The sequence below is a fragment of the Vicia villosa genome, linkage group LG2 (genome assembly GCF_029867415.1).
Source record: "Vicia villosa cultivar HV-30 ecotype Madison, WI linkage group LG2, Vvil1.0, whole genome shotgun sequence".
Lineage (NCBI taxonomy): Eukaryota > Viridiplantae > Streptophyta > Magnoliopsida > Fabales > Fabaceae > Vicia > Vicia villosa.
Window position 1 is genome coordinate 34,518,526 of NC_081181.1, and position 13,248 is coordinate 34,531,773.

General features: G+C 37.3%; 1 protein-coding gene across 1 annotated transcript; it reads left to right on the top strand.

Moving 5' to 3' along the window:
• Window positions 1–11,464: 11,464 nt before the first annotated feature.
• Window positions 11,465–12,628, top strand: LOC131648830 (uncharacterized). Its single transcript, XM_058918556.1, has one exon. It carries the CDS (start codon window positions 11,465–11,467, stop codon window positions 12,626–12,628), a length of 1,164 nt encoding a protein of 387 aa, XP_058774539.1.
• Window positions 12,629–13,248: the final 620 nt, after the last annotated feature.

Sequence of the window (13,248 nt, forward strand, 5' to 3'; positions counted from 1 at the left end):
AATCTTTAGATCCATTCCATATTCCAAGATGTGATCCATTGTTGTTTATGTGTGATGCACCTTTGGTGCTACATTGATGTTATTTGATGATATTTTGATGGTATTTTCGTGCATGAATTGATCCAAGATCACAAGGTGTTTGGTTTTATGTTTAAACAAGTTTTTTTTTCCCCTTTGATTGCTGTTTTTTTCAAAAAATTGCACAGTGCAATCGATTGCTCTCTTTGTGTAATCAATTGCACAACTGCGTTTATACGCAGATTTTGAAAATTGAAGAAGGTGCAATCGATTGCTCCCTTAGTGCAATCGATTGCACGCTGACAGAATGTGGTTTTTGCCTTTTTAACCTTGTTTTTTTGTCTCTTCTTCCTTTACTTCATTAATATCATTGGATCTAGGATGTTGATAGGTTTGAAAGAGCCAAATCCGTAATATTAGATGAATGATATTAATGATAGTGTGAGTGATTTTATTTCAATGTATCTTTATTCTTCTTCTCCTTCTTTTTGTTTTGATCGATGAAAGTTTTCAATATCTTGAGAATTCTTATGGATTCTTGATGAAAACGAGATCGTTACCTATTTTTTCTTTTCGTGCGGTATTGTTTTCGGAGAACGATCTATATATCGTTTCTCTCGCATGCATTAACACATAAATTTTTGACCAGCCTCGTTGTAAGGTGACTTCTACACAAGTCACTTGGTGATCTGCTTAACATATCGTAATATTTCGTGTCCCGAATAAAAATATCCAACATGGCAGAGAATTGTATGCGGTTAATTTAAGACTTATTGAAGTTTGTCGTGTAGTCGCTATGATTTTATCAAGCTTCTGATAACCTTCCATTAAATTTAAATCCGAGATCATCCTTTACTCACCATTGATCTTCATTACTAACACTTCGATTATATACTTGACAAGTTTCAAGATGGTCATCTTGCTAACATTTGACAATTGACTTTAATTTCCGCATTTTTATTATATTGTTCTTTATATTTCTTGCTTTATGACTTATATTTATCATTCATCATGTTTATGTTTCCTCTATTTTCTCTTTGTCCATTTGGACGTTTTGTTTATGTTTCCGCTTTCTTAAAAATATCTTTTGTCTTAGTGACTTTTCTTCCAAAGTTTAGACACGATTAATTGTTGTAGTAAGTTGCGATACCCCACGATTTTGATATTGATTGATATGATGGAATCTTTTCCACTTGAGAGAGTTAGTGGCATATTTGTTGATTTTATCCAAGTTGGAGCCCTTCTCTCATTTGTGATGCAAAGAATCCATATGTTCTCATGCTCAAGATCAATGGCTGAGTATTCTCTCCAAGGACGATAAAGTGTCTGTTCCTTTTTAAAAACATCTTCCCTTTTAAGAGGAACTACATTAGATCTGACTTCTCCATTGCACCGAGGAGGTATGTAGGCACAAGATGTAATGTCTTGCCGAGCTTATTTTAAAAATTAAACAAACCTTTCTTTTGCACACAAAACACGGTTTTTCAAAATGGTCATATGGAGTACCACAGATATGAGGGGTGCTTAAAACCTCCCTCTTGTATATTCAACACCCGTACCTAAGATCTCTTTTTGTTTTAAAAACAAATTTTGGGTTTTATTTCGTTCTTTTCACAATTCCTTTGGAAACAATAAAGCGCGGTGGCGAATTTCACTGAAATAATGAGTCAAGTCAATTAATGGCTTTGATCTCAGATTTTCCCTACTACAGAAAAATGGAGACTTCACTGGGGATCCAGTCTTAAGTGTGTTAAGCCTATTTTTGTTTATCTGTGTGTTTTGTATTTGTATATATTATTGTGTGCTTCGTTTGTTTTTCTTTTGGGTGCTCGATGGTTCCCCTGTGATGAGATAAGTCCTGAACCGGACTTATGAGTAACTTGAGATAGGAGGTGGTAAGACCAATAGTTGCATGTCAGGAGCAATCCTTAACATTAGCATCATATGGTAGAACCCCATTTAGTGTAGGCCTCATGGAAAGTAGTAGATGTTGTTATGAGCCATCATAAGAATGCTATTACTTTCAATACTGAGTGTCCGTAGAAGCTGAATGGCCTAAAACCCTTTTAACTCATCTTAGCCTTTTTAGGATATAGCGCAAAAACAAGTTCGAGTACCAATTTGAGATTGTTGTCATGCGATGCTACACTCAGACGAGATTTTTTAGGAATATTATTGGCGCCCATGAGCTATAGTGCGAGCCGGTAGTATCCGATAGAAAACTGAAAACTCTGGGAACCTTTGTAGAACCCGATCGGCAGGTACGAAATTCCTTAGAAAACACCTTGTGAGATGGGTAGACCCATGGCTCCATGCTCGTGACGTCGAACCTTTGAACCTTGTTTGTGTGATCTTATGTGCCTTGTGCGCTCTTGATTATGGTTGATGCATAAACCATGCATTCATGCATCCACAAAAACTATTTTTCTTTTGGTTTTCAAGGATCTTAGAGCTCTTTCCTTGTAAACATCATAAGTTTCATCAAACTCAATGGATCTTAGGTGTTGATGGGGTGAAAACCCCAATCCACCAAAATGGATGATTGATTTTGATGATAATTTGATCGATACTTTGATCCAATGCTTGAGTGTTTACAATTTAATATCTTAAGTTCCTTGAAACTCAAAAATAAAGATAAAAAAATCATTTTCATTCTTTCATTTCATCCATCATTCTGCATTTTTGATCTTGCTTTCAAGAGTTTGCCGAAGCCTTATTCAGTGTTCCTTATACAAAATCAAGTTGTCTTATCGGTATAAACACTAGAGCTAACTGCAAAAAGAAGATGGAAGGTCTTGAACAAGAGAATCGAGTCCTACGTGAAGAAGTTGTTACTTTGAGATCTGGAGTGGAGCGTCGCACCGCTCTGGTCGAGACACTGATGGCTGCTCAAAATCAGAATCAGAATTAGAATCACGTTCCTCCTCCTTCCAATTCTCAAGCTCAAGGTCAGACTACTGTGATCTCTAAAATTGTTTCAGCAACAATTCCCGTGAATCTGACAGCTGCTGCTACTCAAGAACATATGTCTAATGGATGTCTTTGGGGCATGCCTGAAGGTTATTTTTCTGCTCCTGAAGTGACTCGTCCTCTGACTCCTATTATGGTCACTCCACCTCCTGTTGTTCATACTGTTCCTTTTGTCCCAGAACCATTTATGATACTGCACCAAGTGAAGGTTTGGGTATTCACGACAAAATGGATGGTTTCCAAGACCAGTTTGAAGAATTGCAGAAAGAGATGAAAGCCCTTCGTGGGAAAGAGTTGTTTGGAAAGAATGTGCATGATCTCTATCTTGTTTCCAATGTGAAAGTACCTGCTAAGTTCAAGTTGCCAGAATTTGAGAAGTATAAGGGAAACTCCTATCTTCAGGCACATCTGGTGATGTATGTAAGAAAGATGTCCACTCACACTGATGATCAACGTCTGTTGATCCATTATTTCCAAGACAGTTTGACTGGAGCTGTTTCCAAGTGGTATATGGGCCTTGATAGCACCCATATTCGCATATTCAATGACTTAGCTGAGGCGTTTGTTAAGCAATACAAGTACAATGTGGACCTGGCTCTTGATCGAGATCAGCTGAGAGCTATGATGCAGAAAGAAAAGGAATCCTTTAAGGAATATGCTCAGAGATGGCGAGAAATAGCCGCCCAAGTGATTCCTCCAATGGAAGAGAAGGAGATGACTAAGATCTTCCTGAAGACTCTTGGCCCATTTTACTATGAGAAGATGATTGCAAGCGCTCCTGTAGTTTTCATTGAATTGGTGGGTATGGGTGTTAGACTTGAATAAGCTGTAAAAGAAGGTCGTCTAGTTCAAAATAACAATTCGTCTATGAAATTCTTGTATGACAGACTTAGGATGTCATTCACGATGTCAAGACATCTGGTATGTTATTAATGTAGCAGAGGCAGAACCGAAAGATCCCCCAATTTTTGATTAGCCCTAAGAAGGAGTCAATGAGAACTGGGATCATATATGTTCAGTCAACATAACCAGATTGTAAACTTTATATGGTTCTCTAAAGGAACAGCTAACACTTCTGATCCTGATGTTATACTCGATGCCATAACATCCACGACCGAACAAACAACACAATGCAGAAGATAAATGACACAGTTAATTGTTAACACAGTTCGGTTTAACTACCTACTCTGGGGGCTACCAAGCCAAGAAGAAGATTTCATTATCAGTAGTACTATTTTATGTAAACAACCTCTAGTTTACAGATAAACAACCTCTGGTTTAACTAGTCAGTACCCAATGCAACCTTTATCTCAGACATCCATCCAAGACAAGAGAACCTCTGCTCACTCCCTAGTGATACATAACTGTTACAACCTTGCAACATCTATTTACACAATTAAAAATGAACAATAACTTGATCTTGCTTCACAGCTTCAATCAAGAACACAATACTCAACTCTTACCTACAGGTTTCGAGTGAGAACAATCACTTCTCTTACCTACAGGTTTCCAGAAGGACATGGAAGCCATCCCACAACCTGGGTAGTCTACCTATAGAAACCCTAATGACTACATCTTTTCTAAACAAGGTTTGCTTTATAAAACTAGGTCACAAAGGTTTCTATTTATAACCTATTCCCAATTGGAATTGGGCTTACAAATCGCAGCATTCCTTGCTGTTACAAATCTGCAGAAATCTTCTGCTACAATTAAGGTCTTTTAATCATGATTTCCTAATTTATCTCCTAAATTAGAAACTGCTGAATCTTCAATCTTCTGATCTGATTCTTCCTGAATCTTCAATCTTCTGATCTGATTCTTCAATATTCTTTTGACCTTTAAATTTGTGCCACATAGGATTACAAAATATTCCACGAATATCCTGTATCTGTTGAGTATCAAACTGAATCTTCATTCCAGTTCTGCAGGCGCGATGTCATGAGTTGATGTCATGACATTCCATATAACATCTTGCTTGTACCTATTTTATTCTTTTATATTTTCAAGATTATACATTATATTATGTTTTGCTGCTATTATGTTTTAGCCAAACATAGATGCCAATCAGCCAATAAAAGCACCAACAATCTCCCCCTTTGGCATATTTTGGCTAAAACTAAACATTAAAAAAATGCAGCAAAACATAAATGCTTCAACTTTCAAGACAACAAGGAAGAACATAATTTTACATTCTCAGAATTGGGCTTTAATCAATACCTTCTTTTCTTCAGGACTTGAACCACATCATAAAATCTTCAGTCTGCTACAAAATCCTTTGTTTCTTTTTACAGTAGCAAAATCAGAAGATGATATTCTCTCCCCCTTTTTAGTTAGAATATGACAGAATTTTCCGATGTCATAATATTCAGTGGAACATCTTCATGCAACACTGATGTACACGAGGAAGACGATGGGAGAAGGCCTTTGTCTTGGAGGACCAATGGTGGCATAAGAGACCACTTCCGCAGTCTTGAACTAGAAACCAAATCCTAGCTTAGACCCTGAGAGAGGACTTGAGTGAAAACTATCCACCAGTCCTAGTAACTCGGAACACAAATCACAATTCTGTTCATAACTCAGATCACAAATCACAATGAAAATAGTTCCGATACTGAAGGTTGTATATGATGGAACATCTTTGTTGTTATTGCAGAAAAACCCATGGTAGAGACTATTAACATCCCCAACCCGTGTTTTCCTTTTTCTGAATAGGTTTTGTTAAAGCAACCCATCACAATACCAAACCCAAACACGACTCATAAGAACACACTCGAACGACATCTTGAAAGAGTTTGATTTCTGTAATCTATGGAGATGCCATTATATAGTCATTGGAGATTATAGGAAATAACGATGGTCTTTGGTCTTGTTCAACGGTCAAACGGTTAATAAGGAAACAGCTCCAAAAGAAATTACTCTTTCAAAAGCAGTTTTTGACTGTTTTTCTGATAGGAGTTATCTTCGAATACCAGTGCATGCATAGTCATTGATTGTACTTTACACTGACCACTGATGTGTAGTTAAACTTCAAGACAGATTTCCTTGTTTGACTTAGAAGATTCAATGTCTTTAAACATGTCATGACATCCTGTTAGACATTGTCACGTTTCTTCCCTTTAAGCACATAGCTCAAGATTCTTCAAAAGATTAAGACAAAGCATCCTATGGACAAAGTAACAGACTTCCCACTTACTCTTCTGACTCACTAGTCATAGACATAGACTTCTGTTGTTCTGAACACCTTGAGACTGTTAGACATACAACTACCTCATTAGTGTAAAGAAAGAATTGTGGATTCCAGTTGCACATGGTTAGATTCAACCATTCACAAATAACTGACTATAATGTCAAATTTTCTTCATGATGTAAAAGTATTCTTGACCAAGATACTTTTCTTGACATGAGAAGTCACTCCCCCTATCTGAGATAGTCTGAGCTTCTTCAAGGAATAAGCTTGAAATGATGAATGGAAAATATAAGACGCATCTTCATATCTTCAAGAGCATCACCCTCTATTCAACTATCCTGCTGAACATACTCACTATTGCAAAAATGCTCCTTTACATTAAATACTCACACCAGAAATAAGATGTTATAACATTGTGTCTGACATTTGTATAACAAGTATATTCCACAAGGTTCATCTCTTTTTGCAACAGACCCTTGTCTACTAACTTATCTCCTCCAGAAATGATCAACTGATGACCTCTTGACGCTAGAAGCACACACAGAGAGGTTGCCACAATCTCAACATGAAGAACTGCCACTTCTTAAACTTTGTTGGCATAACCTTACCGTGTTTGGATCAGATCATGGTCTGCTTAAGAAAATTTGAAATCCTTCTTGATATGGTGTTTCTCAATCTCACACATTGATTAACATGCTCCTTGAACCGGAAGGATCCTCCTTTATCCTCAATTGTGTTGATCAAATCATAGAACTTTTGTCTTCATAGTCATATTCACGAAGTGAAGTCTTCATCATGAAAGTAATTATGTATTGCCATAACAAATTACTAACATCCAGATCAGAACCTGCCCATTCTAATCCACATTATGCCTGAACTGCCACTTTAGACAATAATGTCGCTTTTTCAAACATCTAATGCATATTCCTAGACCTTCTTCCAGGATAATAGCACATTGTGATGTTGACATCACTTAAGACATAAGTTTGTCTGAACACCAAACTCAAACAAACTCTGACTACCCATAGAGATAACACTTCTCTATAGACTGACTTGGAACACAAGAAACAATTTAGGTTCATGACACGAAACAAGACTCTTATTCTTTACAAAACAACTGTAAAGAATGACCTCATACTTAACAATTTCTGAACACTACCCTTAAACCCTATGATTGTCACAACCTAACAACCATAACCAGACTCTAGACTTTTCTCATATCCGAAAGAAGAACATGAGGGACTCAAGCAAGACTCAAACAAAACGAAAAGACTCTACAAACCTGAGCAATTTAAACAACATACTTGGACTTTAACCAAAGTCTCAATCAAGAGATGTTATTTGAAGAGGAACTGCACAAGGTGGACATGTGCATAGGTTGGATCATGCACTCGGTCAGAACAAGTGATACACACCATCAATCCATGTCTTCAGATGATAATGCAAAGAATATTCTTTGCTGGTTTTTGAGAATAAACATGACTTGAGTTATGTTCTGACATCTTGTGTGACTTTGTTCTTCTGGCTTCAAGATTAGTCTTTGAAAGACTTTACATTTGGATAGAAGCAGAATAACATTATCTTTGCTGATCTTCATACTCTTTTACTCCCCTTGAGATATACAAATTTAGGACATCTTTGATGTTCATACTTGAAGTTCCCTTCATTTGGAATTTGCCACAGTTTCCAAGTTTAGAAACCTCAGTTTACTTGCTACACAAGATTCAGATTGCCATGTTCTGCAACTTGAAGTAGAAGAAACTATGATTTTATAACCATAAATCGATCTTCAACATACACGTCTGAGTCTTTTCATACTGCATTGTAAATATCCAGCTCCCATCAAGATATTTAACAGAGTCAGTATGCTTCACCAGATACTCTCGCCACACTTCCTTAATATGTGAAGATAATAGTGAACACATAACTAGAAGGACTTCTCATCTAATAGGTACTAAGTCTCCCATCAAAGTACTCATTAGTTACTCAGTAAGATTTACTACTCACACTAGTTCATCCTGACTGATTTCTTCTTCTCAGTCTTGCATCCAAGTTCTATACCCAATAAGTACTAAGTCTCCTGTCAAAGTACTTACCAGTTTTTCAGTTAGAATTTGCTACTCACACTAGGTCATTCTGACTGATTACCTCTTCACATTTATACTTTCTTCTCTTGGCAAATACACTACAAAGAAACTAAAGATCTTAAGATGATGTTGTGACATCAGATATGACATCATCCTTCATGGTTCTTGGTTAACATCTTTTATGTCAAATTGACAACACTCGGGGTGGGAACAGAATAATCCAATTATCAGCAATATCCAGACATATCAAGGAATACAATAGCCATCATCTCAATAAGCTTTTCTTCAGACTTTTATTCTGATTTTGAGATGATGGATGCCATAGTCTGTACCTATAGAGGAGATTCCCTCATTTAGGTTTTTGGAACAGACTTAGTTATAGCATGACACTGAATTAGTCAGATTCATCTGACTTCCTTGATTCCAAACAACACTACCCTTTCTGGATAACAACTAGGGCAGTAAACATTTTTTACCATATTTCACTGTGGTTGAGACACAGTATTTAGCTCCAACAACTACTCTATGGTTATGAATGAAAATACACATATCTGGTTCCATTGATCAGAGGGACATACCAGATGTAATCATAAAGGATCAGAAAGGAATACCTTCATGAGTTTTCTTGTGGCACTGAGCTTTTACTTCTAACAAAATTTGAGTTGAAGCACATGTTAATCATGTCCTGATCAACTTATAGCCAACTGTCTCCTCTTTCAGACCAGGAGTAGGTTCCAAACCAATGTTCTCACACTACATTAGTTTAGCACCAGAATATTTGTTCTTCATCTGGTAGCTGCATACCAGTTCTTAATGTCCTAACATCCGGTAGGACATCTGTTCCTCCTTCTAGGAACACTCTAGCCTTGAAATTTTTCAAGGTTCACACTTGCAAATGATAATGAATATCATTGATCAGTTGATATTCAACAGCTCTAATAAACCATGCCATTATGAGTGGACTTGAGAGATTACTCAAGTATCTTTGACACTTTAATTATAGCTGTAGATTCTGCCATACATTCTGTTGAATATACATAACCCTAGAATCTTCCTTATACAATTGGGGTTGCACAGAGGCTATGCAGCGGAAAATAGCCATACTTCAACAAAATTCACACAATGCTTACTCCAAATGTTAGCTGTAAGCATGACAACTAAGGATTGATTACTACTCAACCCTGCATAATGCTTGCTTCTGCACCAAGCAACGGACTAGACCTAACTAATATCCTGACCTGATGAACTTACATATATGCAGAGGTTACCTTATCAATATCTTCACTCCCGCATGAAGGTTTTGATGCGATTCTTCTCTGTCCATAGATACCGTTTGAATTAGTTCTGAAATTCAAATTCTTCACTCACACATGAACTCTTTAGATTTATCAATCCTTTGTTCCAGCATCACAACTCTAGGCCAGGTTGGTCTAATCCTCCACATATAGGTCCGTCTTCCACTACAAGGGACCATACAATATGAACATTCCTTGCTTAAACAATCTTCTACCTTTACCACAACCAGAATGTATCCCTCATGTATCTCATCCAGAAACAGACAGGATACCTGCTCTGATACCAATTGAAATCCTGGTATGAAAGACTCAGGATGTCATTCACAATGTCAAGACATCTGATCTGTTATTAATGTAGCAGAGGCAGAACAGAAAGATCCCCCAATTTTTAATAACCCCTAAGAAGGAGTCAATGAGAACTAGGATCATATATGTTCAGTTAACATAACCAGATTGTAAACTTTATATGGTTCTGTAAAGGAACAGCTAACACTTCTGATCCTGATGTTATACTCGATGTCATAACATCCACGACTGATTAAACAACACAATGTAGAAGATAAATAACACAGTTAATTGTTAACCCAGTTCGGTTTAACTACCTAAACTGGGGCTACCAAGCCAGGAAGAAGATTTCACTATTAGTAGTACTATTTTATGTAAACAACCTCTGGTTTACCTAGTCACTACCCAATGCAACCTTTATCTCAGACATCCATCCAAGAAAAGAGAACCTCTGCTCCCTCTCTAGTGATACCTAACTGTTACAACCCTGCAACAACTATTTACACAATTAGCAATGAACAATAACTTGATCTTGATTCACACCTTCAATCAAGATACAATACTCAACTCTTACCTACAGGTTTCGAGTCAGAACAATCACTTTTCTTACCTACAGGTTTCGAGAGGGACATGGTAGCCATCCCACAACCTGGGTAGTATACCTATAGAAACCCTAATGACTACATCTTTTCTAAACAAGGTTTTCTATGTAAAACTAGGTTACAAAGGTTTCTATTTATAACCTGTTCCCAATTGGACTTGGGCTTACAAATCGCAGCACTCCTTGCTGTTATAAATCTGCAGAAATCTTCTGCTACAATTAAGGTCTTTTAATCATGAGTTTCCTAATTTATCTCCTAAATTAGAAATTGTTGAATCTTCAATCTTCTGATCTAATTCTTCCTGAATCTTCAATCTTCTGATCTGATTCTTCAATATTCTTTTGAACTTTAAATTTGCGCCACATAGGATTACAAAATATTCCACAAATATCCTATATCTGTTGAGTATCAAACTGAATCTTCATTCTAGTTCTGCAGGCGTGATGTCATGAGTTGATGTCATGACATTCCATATAACATCTTGCTTGTACCTGTTTTGTTCTTTTATATTTGCAAGATTACACATTATATTATGTTTTGCTGCTATTATGTTTTAGCTAAACATAGATGCCAATTAGCCAATAAAAGCACCAACAGTCTGGTAGTGCAAAGAAGTATGGTTCGTCTTTTCAAAAGAAGAAGGAATCATATGCTAATGTTATTTCTCATGGAAGGAATAGTCGATCTAGAAGAGAATCTAGCTATCAACCTACACAAGTGGCGTCAATGACTCCTATCATTAATTCATCTCCTGTGGCTCCTGCTAATCAACAGCCAGCAAGACGCAATTTATATCCTTGAGTTAATTATGATCCTATCCCTATGACCTACACATAATTATACCCTGCTCTGATTCATAAGAATTTGGTTTAAATAAGGTCACCACCTCATGTTCTTGAGAAGCTCCCTTGGTGGTACAAAGCTGACGCTACTCGTGCTATTCATCAGAATGCCCCTGGACATGACCTAGAGAATTGATGGCCTCTAAAGAATGATGTTTAAAGATTGGTCCATTTTGGTATGCTTTCGTTCCGTGATGTTGGTCCTAATGTGCAAAATAATTCCTTACCTCCGCATGAAGAGTCTGTTGTGAACATTGTATATGGATGTCCTGGAAAGTATCAGATTTATCATGTGCAACACATCAGAGGATCATTGGTAGAAATGCACACCACTCTGTGTGAATATAGTCATTATGAGGATAATCATGCTTCTTGTATAATTTGTTCAATCGATTCTCGAGGATGTTATATTGTGAGAAAGGACTTGCAAGAAATGTTGGATCAAGGGCTCATAGAGATTCTTAGGGATAGAGATAAAGATGATGTTAATGTGATTGAGCCGTATTTTGAAATACTAGAAAGTGTAGAGATTGGTTACTATGGAAAAGCAGCTGTGGAGCCACTTGTGATATGTTTGCCCGAAGCTATACCCTATAGTTCTGATAGGGTTGTGCCATACAGGTACAATGCTACTATGCTGGAAGGTGGAAAAGAAGTAGAGATTAAGCCTCTATCTTCTGTTGTGAATATAGAAGATTTCAGTAGAGTGACTATAACTGGGCGAGTATTCAATCAACCCCAAGCAGTTGTGGATGTCCAGAAGAATCCCACTCAAGTGCCTGTGACTACTAGTGATGCGACAAAAGTGAATGATGGGTCGTCATCAGGAAAAAAGATGGATGGGATTTTGAAGATTATTAAGATGAGTGATTACAAGGTTGTGGATCATTTGCATCGTACTCCTTATAAGATCTCTATAATGGAATTGTTGACAAGTTTGCTTGCTCATAGAGAGTCTTTGATGAAGATACTCAATCAAGATTTCATGGATCATGACGTGACCTTGGATCAGTTTAATGGGGTTGTAAGTAATATTACTGCATGTAACAATTTGAGCTTCAGTGATAAAGATTTTCGTGAGGAAGGAAGAAACTATAACTTGGCTTTACACATCTCTGTTATCTATAAAGAGGATTCTTTTTCGAATGTGTTAATTGACACTGGTTCATCACTGAATGTTATGCCGAAATCTACTCTTAGTGAGTTATCTTATGAAGGCACACCAATGAGATATAACAATGTGATAGTGAAAGCTTTTGATGGATCAAAGAAGTCAGTAGTTGGGGAAGTTGATTTTCCCATTTGTGTTGGCCCGTTCGTTTTTCAGATCACTTTTCAGTGATGGACATCTTTCCTGCACATAGTTGCTTGTTGGGACGCCCGTGTATCCACGAAGTTGGGGCAGTTATTTCCACTCTCCACCAGAAGTTGAAATTTATGAAGAATGGAAAGTTGGTTGTTGTGGATGGAGAGCAAGCTCTGTTGATTAGCCATCTCTCTTCATTCCGTGCTATAGAAGTTGATGAAGTTGTCAATGGAACTGTGTTCCAAGCTCTGTCCGTTAATGATGAATCCAAAAGGGATGAAGCTTCCTTTGTGTCTCTCAAAGATGCTAAGCTAGTGGTTCAGAAAGGACACTGCGATGTATGAGGACAAGTAGTGAATCTGCAAGAGAACAAGAATAGAGTTGGCTTGGGATTTTCTTCCTCAGGCAAGTCTGTGATGAAGTCAGAATCTGATTTTCGTCCTTATCAGGAGATGTTCCGCAGTGCTGGGTTACTACATCCAACTCCTCTAGAGGTAGATGCAATTATTGAAGATGAACCAGAGCCAGGCATGCCAAACTTTGTGACTCGTGGAAAGATGATCAAGAATTGGATCACCTTGGATGTTCCTGAATGTACTCATGTTTCAAAGTAATTTGTTTTTATTGTTTTCAGAATCCTTTCACTCTGCCCAAGG